A 23315-nucleotide genomic window follows, 5' to 3' on the forward strand; every position below is an offset into this window, starting at 1 on the left:
TTTCTATCTCTCAAGATTGTTTTCAGGATCAGCGGATATAAAATAGGAAGGCTAGAGCCCTGCTGAATGTTGTCTTTATGCGGCATGATTTCCTGTCTTTCTCCGGTTATCTCTCTGAGGCAGATGGCAATATTTTCTGTTTTTTTTTCTTCTTTTTTTCTCTTTTTCTTACATCCCAATCGCGGTTCTCCCTTCCCTCTCTCATCCCAGCCCCCCATTCTGTTTCCACCCCCAGATCTACTGTTTCTGTTCAGGAAAGGGCAGATCTTCCATGAGTATCATCAAAACATGGTGTGTCAAGTTGTGGTAAGACTAAGCACCTCCCCCTGTGCTAAGGCGGGGCAAGGTGACCCAGTATGAAGAGGAGGTACCCAAAGGCCGGCAAAAGAATCAGAGACAGCCTGTGCTCCAACTGTTAGCAGTCCGGCAAGAGAACCAAGTTACATAACTGTAACATATATGCATAGTGCCTAGGTCAGTCCCATGCAGGCTTCCTGGCTTAAATTCTAACGAGTCCAGTCAGTGAATGATGTCTATGTCAATGTGTGGGTCTCGTAGCTCCGTTCTCCCGTTTCAGTGCGACTGTTGGCAGTCTGGGAGCGGCAGGGGTGGGCTGACTTGATTGGGACGTTACTGATAGGCTCTTCGCTGCATCTGTTCTTCAGTTAGCCTCACTGCTGTTTCCTTCCGTCATCACGCTTAGAAAGTCAGTTCCTCAGTGTAAGAAAATATTTTCCCTTGTGTGCCTTTTTTCACAGTTGTTGGCTCAGTCTCATGAAAAAGTATATTATAAGGTTTTACGTTATAAGTTTTTTTTTTTTTTTTTCGAGACCCGGCGTTAAGTTTTAACACAGAAGGAGTCACTGAGGAGTCTCGTCCAACTGCAGACTGTTGGAGTGGGTCCGAGACGAGGCTTGGAATTCAGCGTTTCCAGCAAGTTCCAGGTTATGCTAGTGCCCCGGTCTCAGAACATAGCATTAGGGGAAGTTGATAGTCTGCCTATTCTTGATTTCACAGGACTGGCGAACTCTCCCACTGATGCAGACACCCGTGTGAGCACTGAACCGAGGAACGGGGCACGTGGAGCCTGGGAAAGCCTCCCGAGGCTTCTGGGTCGGCAGGCGCCCGGGGTTCAGCCCACGTGCTCTCCCGCTCTGCCTGAGCTCTCTCCAGGCGGAATGTGGTGACAGGACTGAGGGGCCCCAGGCCAGGGGACAGCACATTCGGTGTCCACTGGATTAAGGGTGATAAGCAAACTGACTTTGGCAACTCAAAAAGGGTGAAATTAAACTTCTCTGGTTTGCTTCAAAGGATTGGCTGAGACACACCCCTTCGGTGAGATCACCGGCCCGTGCTTGCTTTGTACAGGCTTGTTTCTCTTCACGCTCTGGAATTCAGTGCGATGCATTAGTCACGAACTTGGGAAGAATTTGGAGTCACAGTGGCTCTGGCTAAATTCGCCTTGACTGTGAGGAGATTAACCAAAAAGAGGGCGTGGCTCTCACCTGTGAGCTCCTCCAATTCCAAGAATATTATGGTTGGCCTCAAATAACTACAGTTTCTCCTGTAAAATCCCAAACAACTATAGGCATCTTGAATGAATTTTCCCTTCCAAAAATCATCATTTGTAAAGTTTAAAATGCTTCATAGTAGAAGTCGATGGCAAAATGTAGGATCATAATTGTCTCAAACCATAAGCTCCATTTTTTTTAAACATAAGGCTTTAATTACCCCTTAGTTTTTGAGTTTTTTGTCTAAGTCTCCAGACCAAGGAACTACTGTCCTCAAGGGATTATATTATACTCTTTTTTTTCTTATAGCGCCTTCTTTAAAAAAAAAAAAAAAGAGAGATTCGTGTATTTATTATATATACAACGTTCTGCCTGTATGTATGCCTGCAGGCCAGAAGAGGGCGCCATATCTCATTACAGATGGTTGTGAGCCAACATGAGATTTCTGGGAATTGAACTCAGGACCTTTGGAAGAGCAGGCAGTGAACACTGAGTCATCTCTCCAGCCCTGGCATTAAACTCTTATGTTTCTAGTTAATGTGCTTGACATGTCCCAAACGGTAATGATAAAAAGGTCTCATTGTACCACTTTATTTTTTTCTGAATGGAGACGTAGTTAATATTTGTGCATCTTCAAGGAACAGCCTGAAGCAATTCAATCCATGAATGCAGCTTGTCAACCAACAATGAAGCTTTGGAGTATTTGACGCTTTAACGGAACTTATTTTTGGGTTTGGTTATGATCATGATCTTTTGCAGGCTTTGTCTTCTTTTTTATGTTTCTTATGTTTCCAAGTTGCAATTTGTGCATTTGTTGGAATGGGTATCTTCTTGTTTGGAGTTGTTTGTTGTTATTATTATTATTATTAATCTTTCCCAAGCAATCACTCATCAGTGCCATTCAGAGCAGAGCCAACAAGGCTGCAGCAGCTATGGCACTGTTCTGGCTGCCGTCCTTTGTGGGTTGAGAGCCCTTATCAGCTTCAGGTCTGTGTCTACTTGAAAAGTTTTCCTCCTTTTGCATCCTGACATTCGCAGCCTATGGCCTGGGCAGGCTTCCTCCTGCTCCAGAGATCTCCTTTTCTGCACAGCCAAAGGCACACGCGTGTTGGGACCATTTGGGGTCCTGGCCTCCAGCTGCTCTTCCCTGCTAGAGATCTTTACTTTCCTTCTGATCTGAGTTACTGAAAGCTGTGTCAAAGTTGTTTACCAGCTCTGCTTCACGAGCCCGTGTTGCCTTGCCTTGAGGATCAGAGGATGAGGTTTTCACCTGTTGGCCCACCTGACTGTGTAGGGTATATAAGCCTCCGTGGTGCTATTGAATAAAGGGCTTCTTACCAGTGACTAGAGGTTCGTGTCTCTGTGTGTTTAAATCTCCAGCCCCTTTCCCGAGGCTCACGAACTGTATGGTAGCGCATAGAGTCCAGTTGGGCGTCGAGCGCTACACATGCGTCCATGCCAAAGGTTTTCCCTAGAGTACAGCAGGGTTGGAAAAACAGAACATTGGGATCTACAAGTAGAGATATGTGGGATCCCAGCACTCTATCTGCCAAGCTCAGCATCTTTATATTCTACACAGCTTACAGCACTCAGCAGGAGGGAGGAGTCCGTGGAAACAGCCATCTGCCAGGCTTGGGTTCAGGACCCTCAGCCCTGTTTGGCACCGAGACTAGGAGACATCTCTAGAGGCCACACGGTCTTGTGGCCACGGGCTTGCAGTTATCAGTCTCTGAATTTATGTTCAGTAATTTCAGTTGGTTTCTTGACACAGAGGGTAGGTCACCAACAACTGGGCTTTATTGCCCAACCTGGATGCTCTGTGTTCACTACACGTCTTCTCTACAGCCTGTGACTGTCTTTCTCTAGATATTGCGGCAGGGAAACTTTAGGTTTTCTGAATTACAGTTGTTGCTTGCTTTCAGGTTTCAAGTATTCCTTGGTCTCAAACTAAAGTCCCCATTTCAAGATGTCATTTAGCTATAAAATAGTTCCCCCCCCCCCCCAGTTGCTTGTCTACTCTTCAGGGCAGTTTATTTGTCACGTGAGGTCCCTCTGCTGTGGGCTTGTGCTATGGCCAGGACTGCTAGGCTGTTTGCTCTAGGACTGCCTGGCTTCTGTGGTTCAGGCTTCTGCTCCTCTCTGCACCTAGCTAGCCAGGCTCGGAACTATGGGATTTTCTCCGTTTTTCTGTGAGTCCTTCTGTTTCTGTGTGCTGTCCTGTCTCCTCTTTGTAATTCCCAATGGTCCTCTTTTTTTCCTTTTCAGAACAAAGCCTGTTTCTCTTCCTGGCTCTACTCACAGCCTCACAGGCTGTGGAGTATTAGTTAAAGGTGTGTCGCATTTGTTTATGCTGAAGATCGTTCCTGTTCGTTTTAATGACGCAAAGATGTGTGGCATTCTTTCGTGTTGCATTTGTTTAACTCTGTGAAGCTGGCTTACTTCGCCTGTCTAAAACACCTGATTGGTTTAATAAAAGGCTGAGTGGCCAATAGTAAGGCAGGAGAAAGGATAGGCAGGGCTGGCAGGCAGAGAAAATAAAAGGAAAGGAAGCCATCTGGGGAGAAGAAGAGATCAAGGAAAGAGAAAGGAAAGAGAAAGGAAAGAGGAGGACTCCAGGGGCCAGCCCCCCAGCCTTCCAGCCACAGAGCAAGCCACAGAGTAAGAAGTGAAGAAAGGTAGACGGAACCCGAGAAAGATTAAAAGCCTGGACGCAAAAGAGAGACAGGATAATTTAAGAAAAGCTGGCAAGAAAGGAGCCAAGGTAAGGCATGACATTTATAAGTAAGAATAAGACTGTGTGATTTATCTGGGAGCTGGGTGGTGGGACCCCCAAAAGAGTAAAAGAGTAAAAGCAATTAACTACAATCACAGGCTTAGCTCCTAAAGCATGTGACCTGATTTGCATTCTGGTCGTAATTTGATTTCTTTCAACATTTAATGAGATTGAACATTTTTCCATATACTTGTTAAAAACATTTTTGTATCTTTTTTGAAACTTACCTATTCAGATCTTAAGCCAATTTTTTAATTGTATTATTTGTATTTGTGTATTTTTTGGTTCATTTTCTGAGACAGGGTTTCTCTGTGTAACAGTCTTGGCTGTCCTGGAACTCGCTTTGTAGATCAGGCTGGCGTTGAACTCTTAGGGATCCACCTGATTCCACTTTCCGAGTGCTGGGATTAAAGGTGTGCTCAGCCACCACTCGGCTATTTGTTTTTTTAATTGTTCACTTTTTTGAGTTTCTTAGATAATTTGGGTATACTGATCCCTTGAATAGTATACAAATGTTTTCCCCCATTTTGTCTCAATTCTTCTTTTGTGGTACAGAAATGTCTGAGCTTGGCATGCTCCTCTTTAACTGTTTTCACCTGTCCTTGTGCTTGCCAGTTTTTTTCTCCAACCACGGCGCCCATGCACACGTGCAAAGCAATGTACAAAGTCAAGTTCAATGTGTGTTAAAATGAAAAAAGAAATCAGTTGGTTGTGTAAACATGGGTTGATTTTTGGGTTCTCCATTCTGTTCCATGTGCCTGTTTTTCTATGAACGCCGTGCTATTACAATAACTTCGAAGGTTGTTTGAAGACAGGTGTTGGATTTCTCACTATTTACCCTCTTTCAGGATCACGTTGGTTATTTGGGTCTTTTGCAGTTACATATGAATTTTAGATTTGGATATTTTTTTGTTTTATTTTTGTGGAGAGTATCATGGGTATTCTGATGAGAATTGCAATGCCTCTGTAGGTCACTTTGGATGATTATTGTGACATTATCTCTTCTCGTTGAATATGGAATAATGTTCCGTTTGTGTGTGTCCCTATAATTTCTCTGGTCAGTGTTTTATGCTTTTCATTAGAAAGCTCTTTTACTTTTAGTGAAACGTATTCCTAAAATTTTGCAACTGTTATTTTCTGGGTGAATGACTCTATTAATTGGTTAGTCATTTCCTCAGAATTGAAACATTCCCGCTGGAGGCATGAAGGAGGCTCAGGAAGTAGAGAAAACTTACAAGGCCTAGGAAACTCCTGAAAATGAAATGATTTACATGATCCATGCCTGAAATTAAAAAATCAGTGGACAAGTACTGGAGAGAGAAAATGGTTCTAAGTTAGTCGAGCCACGGGGAAGGGGTGCAGGAAGCTGCTGGGGCTTTCGTGAGATGTCACCTTCGCCTGGGTGGGAAGCTGCTTGAGTGTCACCCAAACTCCTGCAAGTAACCCCTGTCTACTACTGTAGTGACCCCAATAAACTCACTGCTCCACCTAACTAGATGTGGTGGAGTCATTGCCCTGCCCAGGGTAAATAAATTTAGGTTCATGTCTACCTAGGAAAAGCTGTATGATATCAAGTATTGACATGTTAGATTCTAGCTTTCCCTTTGGATCTAATAATATTTAATTATTTAATGGTGTCATGGTGGGTACATATTTTTTAAGTAAATAGTACATCATCTTGTTGAATTCTTTTATCAATATATAATGACCCCCTTTATTTATGTATTTTTGATTTTTAGTGTGCTTTTAATAGGAACATGCCCATTCCTCTTGACTTCGGGCTTCCTTTTCTGTTTGGTATCATTTCCTGATCATTTGCTTTAAATTTTTCCAGTATATTTCCTAGTGAAGTAAGTTCTTACAGGTATTGTACGTTTAGGGTTTTAAAAATTATTTAGGCTGGAGAGATGGCTCAGTGGTTAAGAGCTATTGCCTGCTCTTCCAAAGGTCCTGAGTTCAATTCCCAGCAACCACATGGTGGCTCACAACCATCTGTAATGAGGTCTGGTGCCCTCTTCTGGCCAGCAGATGTATACACAGGCAGAATATTGTATGCATAATAAATAAATATTTAAAAAAAATTATTTAGGCTGACTGTGGTGACACATGCCTTTAATCCTAGCACTCAGGAGACAGAGGCAGATGGACCTCTGTGAGTTTGAGGCCAGCCTGGTCTACAAAGTGAGCTCCAGAACAGCTAGGGCTGTTACACAGAGAAACCCTATCTTGAGAAACAAACAAACAAAAGCAAAACAACATTTTAGCCAGTCTGTATGTTTTGATTGGTAAATTGGATCCATTTACATTCAAGTGTAACATGATGGCTAATGATGTTGATTCTTTAAGTGTTTCTCAGATATTTGAGTTCCCTCTATTGAGAATTTTTGCTTAGATCCGGGCTCCATTTTGCAATTGGATTGTTTGTTGATGCCTAGTTTCTTGAGTTCTTTATATATTTTGGATATTAACCCTCTATCAGATGTAGAGTTGGTGAAAATCTTTTCCCATTCTGCAGATTGACATTTTGTGCTGCTGATGGTATCCTTTGCTTTACAGAAGTATTTCTATTTCATGAGCTCCCCTTCGTTAAGGGTTGATTTTAGTGTTCATGCTATCTGTTCAGGAAACTGTCTCCTGTGCTGTTGTGTTTAAAGGCTGTTCCCCAGTTTATCTTTTGTCAGCTCAATGTGTCTGATTTAAAGTTGAGGTCTTTGGTCAACTTGGGTTTGAGTTTTGTGCAGGGTGATAAATATGGATCAATCTATATTCTGCTACATATGCAAACATCCAGTTAGATCAGCACCATTTGTTGAAGATGCTTACCCCCCCCCATTGTGTATTTCTGACTTCTGTATCAAAAATCAGGTGTCCATAGGTTTGTGGATTTATATCTGGATCTTTGATTTGAATACATAGATCAACGTGTTTCTTTTATGCCAATACTATACAGTTTTTTTTTTTTTATTACGGTAGCTCTGGAGTACACCTTGCAATCAGGGATAGTGATACCTCTGGAAGTTCTTTTGTTGTTAAGGATTGTTCTAGCTATCCTGGTTTTTTTTCCATATGAAATTGAGTATTGTCCTCTCGAGTTCTGTAACGACTTGTGCTGGGATTTTGATGGGGATTGTGTTGAATCTACAGATTGCTTTTAGTGGGATGGTCATTTTTACTATGTTTATTTTACTGATCCACGAGCATGGAAGATCTTTACATCTTCTTATATCTTTTCCAATTTTTTATTCAAATATTTGAAGTGCTTTTGTCATACAAGTTTGTCACTTATTTGGTCAGGGTATTTTATATTGTTTGTAGCTATTGTGAAGGGTGTTGTTTACCTGATTTTTTTTCCCTCAGTCTGTTTGTCATTTGTATATAGAAGGGCTATTGATTTTTTAAATAGTTACTCTTGTATTTAGTACTTCAATGAAGGTGTTTATTAGCTAGAGGAGTTTCCTGGTAGATTTTTTTTTGGTTGCTTCTGTGTACTACCATATCATCTACAAATAATGACTCTTTTTGACTTCTTCCTTTCCGATTTGTATTCTTTTGATCTCCTTCAGTTGTCTTTTTGCTCTGGCTAGAATTTCAAGTACTATGTTGAATACGAAGAGAGTGGAAAGCCTTGTCTTGATCCTGATTTGAGTGGAATTGCTTGAAGTTTCTCTCTGTTTAATTTGATGTTGGGTATAGACTTGCTGTAAATTGCCTTTACTGTGTTTGAATATATTCCTTGTATCCCTAATCTTTCCAAGACTTTTATCATGAAGTGGTGTTGGATTTTTCAAAGGCTATTTCAGATCCTTATGAGATAATAATGTGGTTTTTATTCTTTTGGTTTGTTTATATTGTGGATTACATTGACACATTTTCATATCTTGAACCATTCCTGCCTCTCTGGAATGACGCCTACTTGTTCGTGGTGAATGATCCTTTTGGATTGGTTTGTGACTATTTAGTTGAGTGTTTTGGCATCTATGTTCAAAAGGGAAATTAGTTTGTAATTCTTTCTTGTGAAATATTTGTCTGGTTTGGCTGTCAGGGTGACTGTGGCCTCCTAAAATGAATTTGGCAATATTCTTTTTGTCTCTATTTTGTGAACTAATTTGAGGAGTATTGTAGTTAATTCGTTTTTTAAAAGTTTGGTAGAATTCTGTGCTAAACCCATCTGGCTCTGAGCATTATTTGGCTGGGTGACTTTCAGTGACCATTTTTATTTCCGTAGGGTTTATAAGTCTGTTTTTCTGATCTTGATTTAGCTTTGGTAAGTGGTATCAATCGAGAAAAATGTATCCATTTATTTTAGGTTTTCCAATATTGTTGAGTAAAGGTTTTCTGACCTGATGATGCTTTGGATTTCCCTGACATCTGTTGTTAGGTTCCCCCCTTTTTGATTTTGTTAATTTGCATATTCTCTCTTTGTCTTTTAGTTTGGATGAGGGTTTGTCTATTTTGTTGATTTTTCTCAAAGAACAAATTCTTCATTAATTTTTTTTGGATTGTTTTCTTTGTTATTATTTGATTGATTTCAGCCCCCAGTTTAATTATTTCATGCCATTTACTCCTCTTAGATATGCTTGCTTCTTTTTGTTTTAAAGCTATCAAGTGTGCTTTTAAGTTGCTAGTATGAGATCTTCATTTTTTATATAGGCATTTAGTGCTATGAACTTCCTCTTAGCACTACTTTCATTCTGTCCTATAAGTTTGGGTATATTGTGTATTCATTTCATTAAATCCTAGGACATCTTTAAGTTTTCTTTATTACTGTCTTGATTCTATTTTAATTTAGTAGACAGTTGTACAGTTTCCATGAGTTTGCAATCTTTCTATTATTTCTGTGCTTCTTGATACCCAACTTTAGTCCATGGTGGTCTGATAGGATGCATGGGGTTGGTTGCTTTGTTTTTCTTGATATTTTTGTTGATATAAGACTTGCTTTGTAATTGAGCATCTGGTCAATTTTGGAGGAAGCTCTGTGAGGTGCTGAGAAGGAAGATATATTCTTTTGTGTTTGAATATATTCTTTATATGTTCTGGAGATATCTGTTAGGTCCACTTGGCTTATAATGTCTGTTAAAGCTTCAGTATCTGTCTGGATGACTTGTCTATTGCTGAGAATGGGGTATCTCCCACTTTCAATGTGTGTGAGGGTCAGTGTGTGGCTTAAGGTTTAGTAATGTTTCTTTTACAATTCTGGTTTCTCTTGTGTTTGGGACACAGATGTTAAGAATTGAAACATCCTAGACTCAAATTGGTTTACAGAGGGAGTCCAGGAAAGGCTGTGAAGCTACACAGAGAAACCTTGTCTCAAAAACCCCAAAATGATAAAAGATTGATTTTTTTTTAAAAAGACTTGAAACATGAACTTGGTGGGTCTTTCCCTTTGAGTATGAAGTGACCTTCCCCATCTTTTTTGGAGTAGTTTTGGTTTGATCCATTTTGTTAGCTATTAGAATGGCTACACCAGCTTGCTTCTTAGGTCCATTTGTTTGGAAATCTATTTCCAACCCTTTACTCTATCTTTGGTGTTGAGGTATGTTTCTTGTATGTAGCAGAAGGACAGACACTTTTTTTCTCATCCTCTCTGTTAGTCTGTGTCTTTTTACTGGGGAAGAGAGTTCATTGATTATTTTATTTATTTATTTATTTATTTATTTATTTATTTTTTTGAGACAGGGTTTCTCTTTAGCTTTGGAGCCTGTCCTGGAACTAGCTCTTGTAGTCCAGGTTGGCCTCCAACTCACAGAGATCTGCCTGCCTCTGCCTCCCTAGTGCTGGGATTAAAGGCATGTGCCACCACTGCCCAGTGAGTCCATTGATTTGGAGAGATATCAATAACCAATGATAATTCTTATTTTGTTATTGTTGTTGTTTTTGGTGGTGGTGGTGTGTGCATGCATGCTTCCCTTTTGGTTTTGTTGGTGTAAGGTTTATTTCCTGTGTCTTCATGGGTGTAGTTAAGCTCCTTGGGTTGAAGTTTTCTTTCTAGTATATTCTGTATGGCTGAATTTGTAGATAGATATTGTTTAAATTTGACTTTATTATAGACTATCTTGTTTTCCCCGTCTAGGGTGATTGAAAGTTTGATGGGTATGGTATTCTGGGCTGGTATCTGTGGTCTCTTAGAGTCTTCAGGATAACTGTCCAGACTCTTTTGGTTTTTAGAGTCTTCATTGAGAAGTCAGGTATAATTCTAATAAGTCTAAAAATACACATACATATGTATATATTACTTGCTCTTTTTTTCTTGTAGCTTTTAGTATTCTTTCTTTGTTCTGTATGTTTAGTGTTTTGATTATTATGTGGTGAGCAGATTTCCTTTTCTGGTCCAATCTACTTGGTGTTCTGTATGCTTCTTGTATCTTTATAGGCATCTCCTTCCTTAGATTAGGGATATTTTCTACGATTTTGTTGAAAATACTTTCTGGGCCTTTGGGCTGGGATTCTTCTTCTATTCTTATTATTCTAAGGTTTGGTCTTTTCATAGTGACTCAGATTTTCTGTTTGTGTCAGGAAATTTTTAGATTTAATATTTTCTTTGACTGATGTATCTATTTCTTCCATCATGTCTTCAATGCCTAAAATTCTCTCTTCCATCTCTTGTGTTCTGTTGTTGATACTTGCATCTGTAGTTCTTGTTCACTTACTTAGATTTTCCATTTCCAGAATTTCTTTCTTTATGTGTGTGTGTGTATGTGTGTTTTATTGCTTCTGTTTCCCCCTTTAAGGTCTTGAACAGATTTGTTTCCTTCAACTGTTTGTTTTTTCTTGGCTTTCTTTAAGGGATTTACCCATTTCCTGCACTTCTTTTGATCTTTTCCTCGATTCCTTTAATGGATTTATTCACTTCTTTAGTGACCTCTATCATCTTCATACAGTTGGTCTTTTGAGGTCTTTTCTTGTGCTTCAGCTGTGCTGGGATATTCAGAGCTTGTTATGGTAGAATGTCTGGGCTCCGGTGGTGACATATTGCCTTGGCTGTTGTTGATTGTGTTCTGATGATGGCATCTAGGCACCTGGGTTTGGGGTGATTATAGGTCTAGGTGCTGCTTTCTGGATTTGTCTTTGTTGAATGGGTGTTTTCTTCCTTGGTTTCTGTTTCCTCTCTGGTCTTTGGCCTGTGGTTGAACAGGGGATCTCCACCCAAGATGGGGGCTGGAATTCTGGTGGCCTGTGTGACTTCTGATCCAGCAGGGAGGGAGGGTAGTACATGGTGATGAAATGGAGAGTGGGGGACTGGGGATAGTGTTTGGGGGAGACACTGAGATAGTGGAGAAGGTTTGTGGCGGGTGGCTTACCTGGAGTTCCGGTGGCCAGCTGGTGAGACCTCTGATCCAGCAAGGAATCTCTGCCCAAGTTGGGGGCAGGGATATGGCCATGAGAAGGGTGGGGGGACTGAGGATAGTGAAGTGGAGGTGCACCAAAAGTCCATTGGCAGGCAATCTACCTGGTCTTTTGGCAGCTAAGGCCTGTATTTAGTCAGGGCATGTATGTTGAAATTGGGGACTGGAACACAGGGGTAAGGGATGGGAGGGACAACTGAGGATTGGGTCAGTTGGAAGCTTAGAGAGTAGGGGAAGTCTGTGGAGGGTAGAATACCTGGTCTTCTGGACAAGAACTACAGGGGGTGTCTACTCTAGGGAACCAAAAGAGTAGGTAATGTCCCCAGGTCACTGGCCAACCAGGTCTTCTGGTAGGTGTGGCCTGTGGTTGGGCAGGGAGTGTCTGGTTGAGGGAACTGAATGGGAAAGGTCCCTGGGAACCTGACCTGCCTGGTTTCTGGCAGGCATGGACATTTCTTTAATCTCACATATATTCCTAATTCCTTTCTGCCTTGCTTATTGTCTTTGCTATTTGATAGTGGTTTTTTTTTTTTTTTGCTGTAATTAAGTTTTACTTTTCTTTTTCGTGTACCTGCTCTTCTATTGAGTTCTGTGCATATGTGTGTTTTCTTACCGACAACAGGCTCAAGGTTTTGAGAGAAAGGAAACTTCCCTAGGTCCAGTGGTGCCAGTGGGTGGTGCTTGGGCATGCAGCCTGGTGGTTACTTTTCTGAAACTGTAGGACCAAGATAGTACTTTTTCCAAGAATTAAGGAACAAAGAGAAATTATGTTAGGACCTTGGGCGTAAGAAGACGCATCCTTATCAGTGGCTAGGCACCTGCCGGTAACATTTTGTCTTGTGGCTCAGATATCCTTACTTCGAAATAATACAGAATGTGCAGGAGATCTTTTCTAGGTCCCATAGGTTGAGCAACCCTGGAGTCAGATGGATCAGTGTCACTGATCTCCTGGGTCACAAATCCTTGTGGAACTGAGGCATGTAGCATTGGCTGGCATGTGATCCTGGAGATGAAGGTCATAGAAAAGATAACCACCTTTTGGTCCAAGGGATCAAGTTTTTTAAGCACTTCATAGACAGACTTTCTAGGGCTATGTTGGGGAAGAAACTCTTCCGAGTTCCCAGAGTAAACACAGATGGGAGCTGAGGTTGGGACACTGGCAACAACTTTTCTGCTTTATGGGAAGATTTTGATATACAGGGCTGAAGCCAAGACTTTTTGGCCAGGAGCAGTGGGGACCCATTTCTGATGACTGGAGAAGACATTTCCCCTACTCCTCACTGGGCACGTGTTATTAGCTACTGTTCTGTTGCTGTCATGAAATACTGTGGCCAAGGCTACTCATGGAAGAGTAGAAATCAGGCAAAGTGATAGACACATGGAATCCCAAAACACAGGAGGCTGAAGCAGGACTCTCGCTACGAGCTTGTAGCCAGTATATACTGAATACCAATTCAGCCAGGACTGCACTATAAAAAAAAAATTTTTTTTTTGAGACAGGGTTTCTCTGTAGCTTTGGAGCCTGTCCTGGAACTCCCTTTGTGTAGACCTGGCTAGCCTTGAACTCACAGAGATCTGCCTGCCTCTGCCTCCCGAGTGCTGGGATTAAAGGCATGTGCCACCACCACCCGGCTGCACCATAAAATTCTATATTAAAAAAAATGGAGCAAGAAAGAGGAGAGTGAGAGTGAGTGAGAGTGAGAGAGAGGGAGGGAGGGAGGGAGGGAGGGAGGGAGGGAGGGAGGGAGAGAGAGAGAGAGAGAGAGAGAGAGAGAGAGAGAGAGAGAGAGAAGGAAGGAAGGAAAGGGAGTAATGGAGCAAATTGTTAGCAGGTGAGGGGTTTGCTCCCAGATGTCAAGGTCACCCTTTCAGAGATTTTATGTGCTCACTGATTTGTTTCAACATTTCTACTCTATAACTTTTTTTTTTTTTTTTGCACGTCTCTGTGATGGGAATTCTATTCCTTGAGTAGACATACTACTCTGTATTTTGCTTTACTCTTTGCAGGGGTACATAAATAGGTCTGGCTGTGGGCACCTGTTTATAATTTGACCCGAAGAATAAGGAATGATAAACTACTAAACCCTCCAGCTTCTTTGGAAACTCTTCCCTTTGGAAAAGTTGCCTCTTGTAAAGTCTGAATTTATCATCCTTGTGCGTATGTGTGCATGATGTGTGTGGGGGATGTGTGCTCCAGGGCATCTTTAGAGGTCAGAGGGCAGCTTGCAGGAGTCTGTTCTCTCCTTCTGCCTTCATGGGGGATGAAGGATAGAACTCAGCTGGCTAGTTTATGTGGCAAGCACTGAGCCACCTAGTTGGCCCTACTTGGAAAATTTTTGTTCTGCAACTGCTAGCTAGCCTTTGAATGAAGTGTTGGCCTGAATACTGAACACTCAATTCACTTTTTTTTTTTTGAGGCAGGGTTGACTATGCAGCTCTGACTGGCCTGGAACTCTGAATATAAATCAGCCTGGCCCGAAACTCATAGAAATCCACCTGCCTCTGCCTCTAGAATACTGGGATTAATGGATATGCATCATTACCCCTAGTCTAAACACGCCAGTTCTTAATGCGTCAGCTGTCCCCAGTTTTACACATGACACTTTTCTACAACCTTATACTCCTGATTAGATGATTTGATTTTCATGACTGACTCCTGTGTCTTTGATATTCTTGTAACCTGTCAACAGATTATACTTGCCACCACGCCCAGAAAGCTCTGATAGTTAATAACCTCTAGATTGGGGTGCTTTCTCCACTAGGATTTCCAAGGCAGGATCTTCTTCTAATCTTACCTAAATTGCTTTCAAATCTGACTTCAGGCCCATGGTCCTTGTCTTTAATAGTTGGTGGTTTGAATTCTGACTACCCAAAACTGTGGAGCATAAAGTTTAATAAAGCTGGTTTCATATTTTTATGGAATTAACTGTTCCCTCTTCCTGAGACTCGAAGTCTACACTAAGGACATTTTTTATTATTGTTTGCTTTTGAGAACCACGAGGAATTTAAGATGCTTCCTTGAAAATAAAAACCCTTTCTCCCTTCTCTTTTGTTTTGGATGGATGCAGATTTCCACGCTGCAGGTTTCTTTGTTTAACTTCTGATAAGATCAGCTTTGTAGTGTGCAATGTGCAAAACAGGCCCTAAAAAGCACAAGTTTACCATTGAGCAATTATCCGACCATATAACCAGAATAGGGCAGCTAGGTCTTGGATATAGGGGCAGGAGGGAACTGGTACCTGACTTGGAACTCAGATTTTTTTTTTTTTTGGCTTGAGTTATTGATATGCTACAAATTATCCATTGAAGGTTACTGTGTGAAAGCAATCATGGTCACAGTGAATTGCTTCTATTTGTAGTGAGATGTGGGAGCAAGAAGGATGGAGATTACAGACAGCTCACCTGACACAGCTGCTGCTGAGCCAGCTAGGGACACAGAGGGACGATTCTGCCGCATCTATGTTGGGGACAACTCCTGGGAAGTGGGGAAAGACGGCCTTTGTCGTGCAGGGCGCTAGGCTCATATCAGAGATAAAATTATCCTTTATTTCTCTTTGTTATTCCAAACAAAGATTTAGCAAAGTTCACTAAATTATTTTAACATTGTCTTAAATCAGCATATTTAGGGGCAGAGCCTAGATTTGCCATAAGGTTTAATGGGAGAGAGACCAGTTTAAGGACAGTGGTGCTACCTTCTGGGATGTCCCCAAAAGAGAGGTGACTTGCAGGGGTGGTGTTGTTACTACAAGCCCCATCTGTTCTGACCCGTGGAAGACGTCCTTCTCATGGAGACTGTCTGGTTGTACCAAGAAAGCAGGAATCTGTTGTGGGAATTCAGTCCGATAGCCAATTGTATGGGACAGCTCGGCCCAATGGGCGTGGTCTTCTCTGGAGATACATGACCCGATGGCGCCCAGGTAATGAGAGAGGGAACTCTGAGCAAGTCAGTTTTATTAACAGTTGCCAATCAATAAAATACACTTCCAGTACAGAACGAGGCTGCAACGCTGCCTCTGAGCTGCTGCTCCCCTAGTTCACAATGGAGACTCGGAAGATCTGGGGAAGGTAACCATGCCCTGGCCCTAGCAAGCCCTCCTCACTCCCCGACCCCATCTGGATTTTCCTGGTCACATATCTCCAGAGAAAAACTCTGTCCCCTACAGTTGGCGATCTAACCAAATTTCCTAAACAGGAATCTCCCATGACAAGTCCTCCTTGGTTCTGTGCCTTGGTCTTTTAGCTCTATCACTGGTCTATGGGGACCTGTCAATGCATAGGTCAGATTATTAGCTAAACCTATATAGATTCAGGGATGTGCAGCTCAACGCGAGCCTTTGAGACTTCTAGAGTGATCACGACGTAAAAACGAAAGGACCTAAAGGTCAGCCTCCTTCAGCTCATTTCTTCTGAAGAGATGCTTGCTATTGAAATTAATCTGTCTTTTGTAAAGAATTACATTAATATTAAAGCAGACAAGGCTGAATGAATTATCAACAATAATTGAATTACCGCAACGGGAGGTTTGCGCTGTGCTGGTCCTGCAGCCTCGATGTTTATGCCTAAGCACTAAGGACAGCATCATTCAGCCTTCTCCTTGTCTCACAGCGATGGCCAGGATGGTATGATCGGCTGAGCTGGATTCAGAGTTGGTGCTCCAGATATGTGATTATGTATTACATGTCATAATTGAGAGTGATTGCTTTGATGGATGGATACATTTTCACCCCTCCATGGTAGGAATCTGTTTTGGACCCCAGCTCTAACACCCGTGTTACCTACATGCCAAGAAGACAGAGCACATTCAAACCAAAGAGTTTAGGATCGGCAGATCTAGGTTCCTTCATGTGACTTTTTATGTGCTCAGATCTTTGGTGCTAGTATATTTTGTGGCCCCAGGATATAACGAATGACATTGTGTCTCCAAATTAGGCCTTTCTTTGTGCCTTGAGTATTAGACAAAGGGGAAAAAACATCCTGATATTGGGAATTTTTTTCTTCATATAGAAGATGGCTTAGAAAGCCTAACTTTTAATGCATTATTCATTCTTGGAAAAAACTTCTGATTAAAAGCAGGCAGGATGCTAATCAAATATTGAAAACTATGCAAACGCAGCCCTGTCAAGCTCCTCTCAGCGGTGCCAGTGTCTTCCAGGGCAAACACACTCTAAGTGTACTTTTTGCTCTGAAATCAGACATATTCGGTAAAAATAGAAATGAGGGATTCTCTTATGAAATAACACAAATTATGCTTTGGGAGAATATAATTTTGTTATAAAGTAGGAAATGTTTGAATATGAACGAAAGCAAAGCGCGACATGTTTATAAACACGCTATCAAGCAGCTTTCCAATGGGGGCGCCACCGACAATGGGGGAAATCAATAAATACTCACGGACACACGGAGTAGGAAATATACATCTTGATTTTATAATGTGTGTGCTTTATTTTTTTTTTTTACACAAATGGAATGGAAGTGTTGAATATTTACACTTAACAGGAGTATAAGCTGTGCAGGATCTCTGTAAACTCCAGCCAGGCCCGGAGTAAGTCCCTCTCCGCAACTCCCTCCCCTCCCATCCCGCATTACAGCTCGGTGGAGAAAACATCCTGTCAGGGAGAAGCACAAAAAACTGTCATAGGAAAAGGATCTAACGGGTACAACCTGGTGCACTCAGAAGGTAAGATACACTTAGGAAACACAAATTTGAAAAGAAGAAAAGTTTTCCATCCCAGTGGGAGTCAACCGGGCCACTTGGCTGTCTGGCCTCCTGAGCTGCGAGGGAGATACTGCACTCCTTCAGCTGATCGTCGGCGACATTTTCTGCCTGCCTTAGCTTGTCTTCAGCTGCTACAAGAAGCTGCACAGCTGTACAAGAAAGGATTCCTGAAGCACAGGTTTCAGTGAGGAAGGATATTTACAGATTGAAGTGTGAATGTGTGTCCAACCACGTTGAATTGTACCTCATGTAACGTGTCTACGCGGTATGCATCCCATATCTACCATCTTAACTGATGCATACCCACAGAATTCTCTACGGAGCTTCCTGGAGACTCAGTTGTCACAGGAGACACTCCACATGCTTTAAGGGAACTGATGTCTCCCCAGGAGTGAGTGACTCATTAGGATAATAAATTTAGGAATTTAGTCTTAGTCCTCGGCTTAAATGCGTTTTGTAGAAACTTTTAGGCAGGACCAAGACAGTAAAGAAGATGTTCATATCGCTAGCGAGTCCATCCAATCTCACCAGAGCAATCACCAGCTGAAAAGCAGAAGGGGCTTCACGTGGAAATGAGAAAAAGAAAGGAGGGGAAATCTCTCTCTCTCCAAAACAGGGCGGTGTCATGGCTTCAGTGAGGTTTATGACAGTAGTTGTTGGGGCCAGAGTTTGCCTCTGTTAAGAGAAAGCATCCTCAGCCTGGGTGGGGCTGGGAGGGAGTTCCTGGAGACTGGGAGGTCCAGGCAGAGGCTTCCGGGTGCCAGGGGCCCGCAGCTCTTGCATCAGCACTGCCGGGGCAGTGGTGCAGGCTGGCTCCAGGTCAGGGCCTCACACTCAGCTTTGCTTTCTGGGCTGAGTAAGTAAAATGGTGACCCCAAGGATTTGCGTTGTTAGTCCGTTGCGTGGACTTGCTGTCTGAATCAGCCTGAGCCCTTTAGAGGACAGGGGAATTGAGCGTGTGGGTTGCGGCAATGGGTGCGAGGCGAGAAGAGGGAGGAGGAGCTTGGGAGAAAGGGATACAAAGGGAAGCAGGAGATGGAGGTGAAGAAGAGATGGACAGGGAAAGAAAGGGGAGAGAGGAGGGGCAAGGCCCACAACCCAGGAAGGATAGAAGAGGGTCAACATGGCAGAGGCGACGAGAGAAGGAAAGCCGTAGATAAAATGAGGGGGAAGGAATAGGTGAGCGCCAGAGGTGGGTAGAGCATCCCTGGCTGCGTCCTGAAGGGCTGGCAGTAGGATCTAAGACAGCTCACAGAGGCTTCTGAGTGCAGCTTCATCTAGATGGGCTTGCCAAGTGGATAGAGCCAACCCCTGAATTTGGGTCCGGGAGAAAAGGCCTTCCAAGAGTAGGCCGTCAACTCTCAAGGAAAAGAGCGATAAGCGAATGAATGCCTCAGCGATAATTGGCAGACAGGTGAGATTTCAGTTTTGGTAAAGCTGAGACCCCCATGGTGCTACACATTGTACCAGAGCATGAAAAATAGCACCAGTGACGCGATCTGGCACTTTTCCGAAAGGGCCCAGCATGAGAAGGTGACACTGTGCCCCCCGCGAGCCTTCAGATTGGGGAGAGCTCCGGACAAAGTTTGCAGTGTTAGCACCAGTCTGGCCCAAGGCTCCAGGCGCATTTGCACCAGATGGGATCTGGGTGACTCTCATGCCATTTTCATTGATGATGTTGGATTTGCTGCAAAATACACCAGTTCCTTGGAGCCATAGAGACCTCAACATTGGGAAGCGCAAGACAACACAACAAAATGGATGAGTGAATTCTATAGGAAAGACCCTCTCACCAAGGTGCTTGGCGAGTCTTCAAGCAAATATATATGTATATATATTTATATAAATCTACATAAAAAATCAGTGCTAATGCTAATCTGAAAGCATCTACACTGGGAAAATAAATAATTATATTACTACAAAACCAATGGTTTGTGGTTCAATTTGATTGTACTCAGCCACAGCAATACTATCAAATGGAAAGCACACCGCACAACTGGAGAAAACATCTACTCGTTAATGACAGTCCTCTAAGGTAAAGTGGTTGCATGCTCAGTGGAGAAACCAAAGAAGTTATCATGGTGGCCTATAAAGAGAGCTGGGATCAGGAATGGCATTCTAGTGGCAGAGAACTCCGGAGAGCAATCTTGATGGAAGTTGGCCTCGACCTGAAACTGATGATTGGCAGGCATGGGTGCATCATTTCGCACTGTGAGCCCTCTAAGGCTATCTCTGGAAAACTGAACTCTCCTATGAGAGGGGGGAAAAAAAGCACAGCTGCAAAGGCAGCCTCAAGACCATATAGGTAGAGGCATACTTTTGTATTTTAATGTTTGTTCTGGTGACTGCAGCTAGGCAGACGATGGTATGAACAACCCTTGATTTTGGAAAGAGACTCGGTTGTAAGCCCCGATGTTCTAACTTAGAAGAAGCCCCATCACTCTGATGGCTCTGTCTTTTGTTCTTGTCCTCCAGCCTACATGCTGGTTGGCTGCACAGTGTGGCAGAATCCCTGCCAGGTCTTGATGTACCCCAGAAATAAGGCGATGGGGCTTAACCTGGGTATGTAGAGAACCCAGGTATGAGTAGTTATTAATAACACTTAAAAAGTCTCTCTCTGAATACCTTGGGCAGAACCAGTGCTGACGTCACCATCGGTGCTAAAGTGGGAAGCTAACTCTTAATGTTTCAGCTTATAGGCTTCAGGAGGGTTTTTTAATCCCCCAAATCATCATTATCATAATTGTTAGAAAAATGAACTTGGTCCAGGTGCAGCCCTAAGGAAGGCAGTTCAATTGGTTGAGCTCAAAGTCATCAATTGTCCTCGCCTTGTGGTTTGCCCTATATATTAAACAAGGAAAGTGCATCCCTCACCACTCCCAACCAGATAACTTCTCTTTTTTCTTTTCCTCAGAGAAATAGCGCATCTTAGGACAGGTCTCCCCCTGCAATGCCAACCTGGGCTGTTACAAAACACCTAGTTGCTCTGTGAAACAAAGAAAAGATAGTCCTAATGACTTCTGGTTTGCCGGAATACTGAATGGTTCTTGAACTGTATGCAAGTGACTAGGAACAAAAGTTGAATTTGACTATCTACATGGTTGGCTCAGGCTATTTAACTGGAGAAAAGCAATCGTCCCCTTTTGATTATCTGTGTGAGTTTTTATCTCTGAAAAGCAATTGGCTTTAAAAAAAGTAACAGAAAAATATCTCTTCCAAAAATATCATGAGGGTAACTATTAAGGGATGTGTCCCGTAAGAGCGTATCACTAGCATGTGAGTGGGATGGGGATGAGGAGGTGGGTGAGGAAGGAGTCTTAGGCAGACCTGGGGGTAACGCTGATGCTCTGAATGGGTCATTGGCAACAAAAGGGGAGAGTGCAACCTCAAATTTTCAAATTTGATCATCCGCTGAGAGTACGTACATTTAGTCTTTCAATGGTTTTCTTCATCTTTACAAAATATTTCACAAAACTTTTAACCTATAGAAATTCATTTCTATACATTTAATATATTTTATTGTATAAATTATTCTCATCGTTAGTGCCATCTTTCAGCTTATAAATGGCAAAATCGACAATCATAAAGCTAGTCCAGGTGGAATCCCCTCCTCGGCAAGGTCAGCCCTGCACACCCGCTGCCCGTTTTACCACACGCTTGTCTTTGCACACGCCAGCCAAGGAAACTAAGCCATCGCCCTCCCCTGATAGTACGTCTCCTCCAAAGGGACCTTTTCTGGTTTCCTTATTTCCTTTGCTTGTTAAGAAATCAAAGGATGTGCATAGTTATAAAATTCAAAGTATACCAATTACAGAGGTGTGGGCAAGGTGGAAGGTTGGTGAGGTTCGAGTGCTGGCAACTTTTCTTAAAGCAAAAACCACAGAGAGCTCTGCAGCTAAATCAGCTCTGCACATCTGCTGGGGTGAGAAGGCTGCCCATCTCTAGGGCAGAGAGCCTGCCAGAGGTTCATCCCTACACCTGGTACTTTGAGCAAACCAAAGCCTTCCTGCAATGTCTTTTCCGTCCCACCCTTTGGCCCCTCTGTTTCCTTCATGGCTTCACACAGTGTGTTGTACATTCATAAGGATTCACATTGACTGCAAAAACATAAATGCAACAAAAACATAAAAGCCTCCAAGTATTATATTATATATATTTTGTTCTTCTAAATGCTCTTCTGCCGTTGTCAGAGGCGCAGGAGCTAATTTATAACTTCTCCTTTGAGGGAATCCAGACGAAAGGCCCAGACTGCTCTTCAATAACAAGCTTGCATTGGTTATATATATCTTCTAAGGTGTCTCCTTGGACAATAGCTGTTACAAAGACAGAAACACCCAGAGTTAGGAGGCATTCCCTTGAGGTGAGGACAGTCAGTGATCTCTCACACAACAGAAACTCAAATCAGTGACAGACAACTCATCAGGAATCTTAATGTCCCCTTCCGGTAAGTAAGAAAGACCGGTCACAGGAGCGTGGTCACGCCAATGATGCCTACAAGGAACAGTCTGTTCTCTCTGTGCCCTAGGTCAGTAATAAATGTGTCCCAATGTTAGTACTTTCTGTGTTCACTCCCAGTTCTAGCAATGAATCATTCGCTCGTTTCATGGATGCCTACTCTGAACCAGGCACCGGAGAAGAGCACAGCACACGGCAGTTTCAGAAGGAAAAACTCCCTGTCTGGCCATAAGGTTTCTCTAATTCACTCTAGTGAAGGCAGAAATTCAGGTCTTGTATAGATATGGAAATAATAAGAGTTTTAGACAGAAATGTTGAGTTAACTGTAAATTACTAAAAACACTCAGTTCTCAGCATAGATTTAAACGCATTTTGTTGTTTCCCTTGAATAAATACTATCTTGGACTTGGGTCTCCAAAACATCAGCATGACCCATCTGTTACCAAGGCTTCAAGACAAACTATTATTGAAATAGGGCTTGCATCTTTTGGTTTCAAATACAATCTTCAGATCACACTAATGGTACTCTACCCATGAGTGCAAACTATGAGTCAAACAGTCGTTATTTTGACTTAATTTTCCCACCTTGGAAGTGAACTTTGATCCTCTGGAAGAGCAGCAAGTATTCTTAACTGCTGAGCCATCTCTGCAGCCCTTTGATTTTTCCCATCTGGATGCTCTTTTATCTTTTAGAATGACGTATCACTCACATTACTGAGAGAAACCTTAGCATTAACTTAAGTAAGAATAGCTGTGGACTGCCCTGTTATTGGCTCCTTTAGTGTTCTGAATATGATTCAAAATAACTACATCAAAACCCATCTCATTTCATGCCAGTAATTCATGAGGGAAGTTGTTATATTTAATGTTATTTTTAGACGGTGTTGTATTTGGAGGGGTCAAAGTTGGCGCCTTGTGTTAGCCAGTTAAATACTCTACTACATCACCAACTCTATCTTGTTGATAAATCATTGCGAATCCGCTACAAGACAAATTTCACCAAGGTTGGTTTCCCTCTGGGTTTAGCCAGTGTTTCATGAGAACAGGGAAGAAGAGAGAGCTCAGGATATCCATAAGAAATATGTATTCTATCCCGAAAACAGCATGTTGCCAAAGACACTTTTAAAAAATCAAAAGCTATTATTGAACTTGCAACAGCGTTAACTGAAACATCTCCAAGCATGTCCTCCTCATGCTCCTGACTGAGGAGACAGGCTGAGGTCTGAGACTGAGCCTCTCCAGTTTTCTGAATCTACCAGGGAGATAGTCTCATGAGGCATCATGCCTAAGATCTCCTTAGTAGTGGGAAGATAGCTCAGGGGCATCTGCCATTCGTGGTTTAGAGCCAGTGAAGAACTAAGAGTGAGCTAACAGCTGGCTCAGAGAGGAGAGAATCCAGAACCCTAAACCAACTGGATGAGGCAGACAGCATAAAAAAATATACTAGGCAATCTCAACTAGAAAGTTTTGGGGCTTAGCTTTAGCAGGCATGGAACCTATTCTAAGTACAATAGCAG

General features: G+C 42.4%; 1 protein-coding gene and 1 long non-coding RNA gene across 10 annotated transcripts in view; one reads left to right on the forward strand and one right to left on the reverse strand.

Annotated features, from left to right (window-relative positions):
- Positions 1-4137: 4137 nt before the first annotated feature.
- Positions 4138-23315, forward strand: part of LOC126508935 (uncharacterized) — a 62967-nt gene continuing 43789 nt past the window's right edge. For both annotated transcript variants that reach the window (XR_007594011.1, XR_007594010.1), the window contains exon 1: positions 4138-4272. This is a non-coding gene — a long non-coding RNA (uncharacterized lncRNA). The remainder of the gene's footprint in view (positions 4273-23315) is intronic.
- Positions 17159-23315, reverse strand: part of Dlg2 (discs large MAGUK scaffold protein 2) — a 1620445-nt gene continuing 1614288 nt past the window's right edge. For 3 of the 8 annotated variants that reach the window (XM_050154446.1, XM_050154444.1, XM_050154447.1), the window contains one exon: positions 17163-21656. In XM_050154446.1, the coding sequence (XP_050010403.1) occupies positions 21550-21656 (107 nt within the window). In that variant the 3' untranslated portion in view covers positions 17163-21549. Of the gene's footprint in view, positions 21657-23315 lie in introns of all 8 variants that reach the window. The other 5 variants (XM_050154453.1, XM_050154448.1, XM_050154445.1 and 2 more) reach the window with 3 other exon arrangements.

The sequence above is a fragment of the Alexandromys fortis genome, unplaced genomic scaffold (genome assembly GCF_014885135.2).
Source record: "Alexandromys fortis isolate MF-2015 unplaced genomic scaffold, M_Fortis_MF-2015_v1.1 scaffold_77, whole genome shotgun sequence".
Lineage (NCBI taxonomy): Eukaryota > Metazoa > Chordata > Mammalia > Rodentia > Cricetidae > Alexandromys > Alexandromys fortis.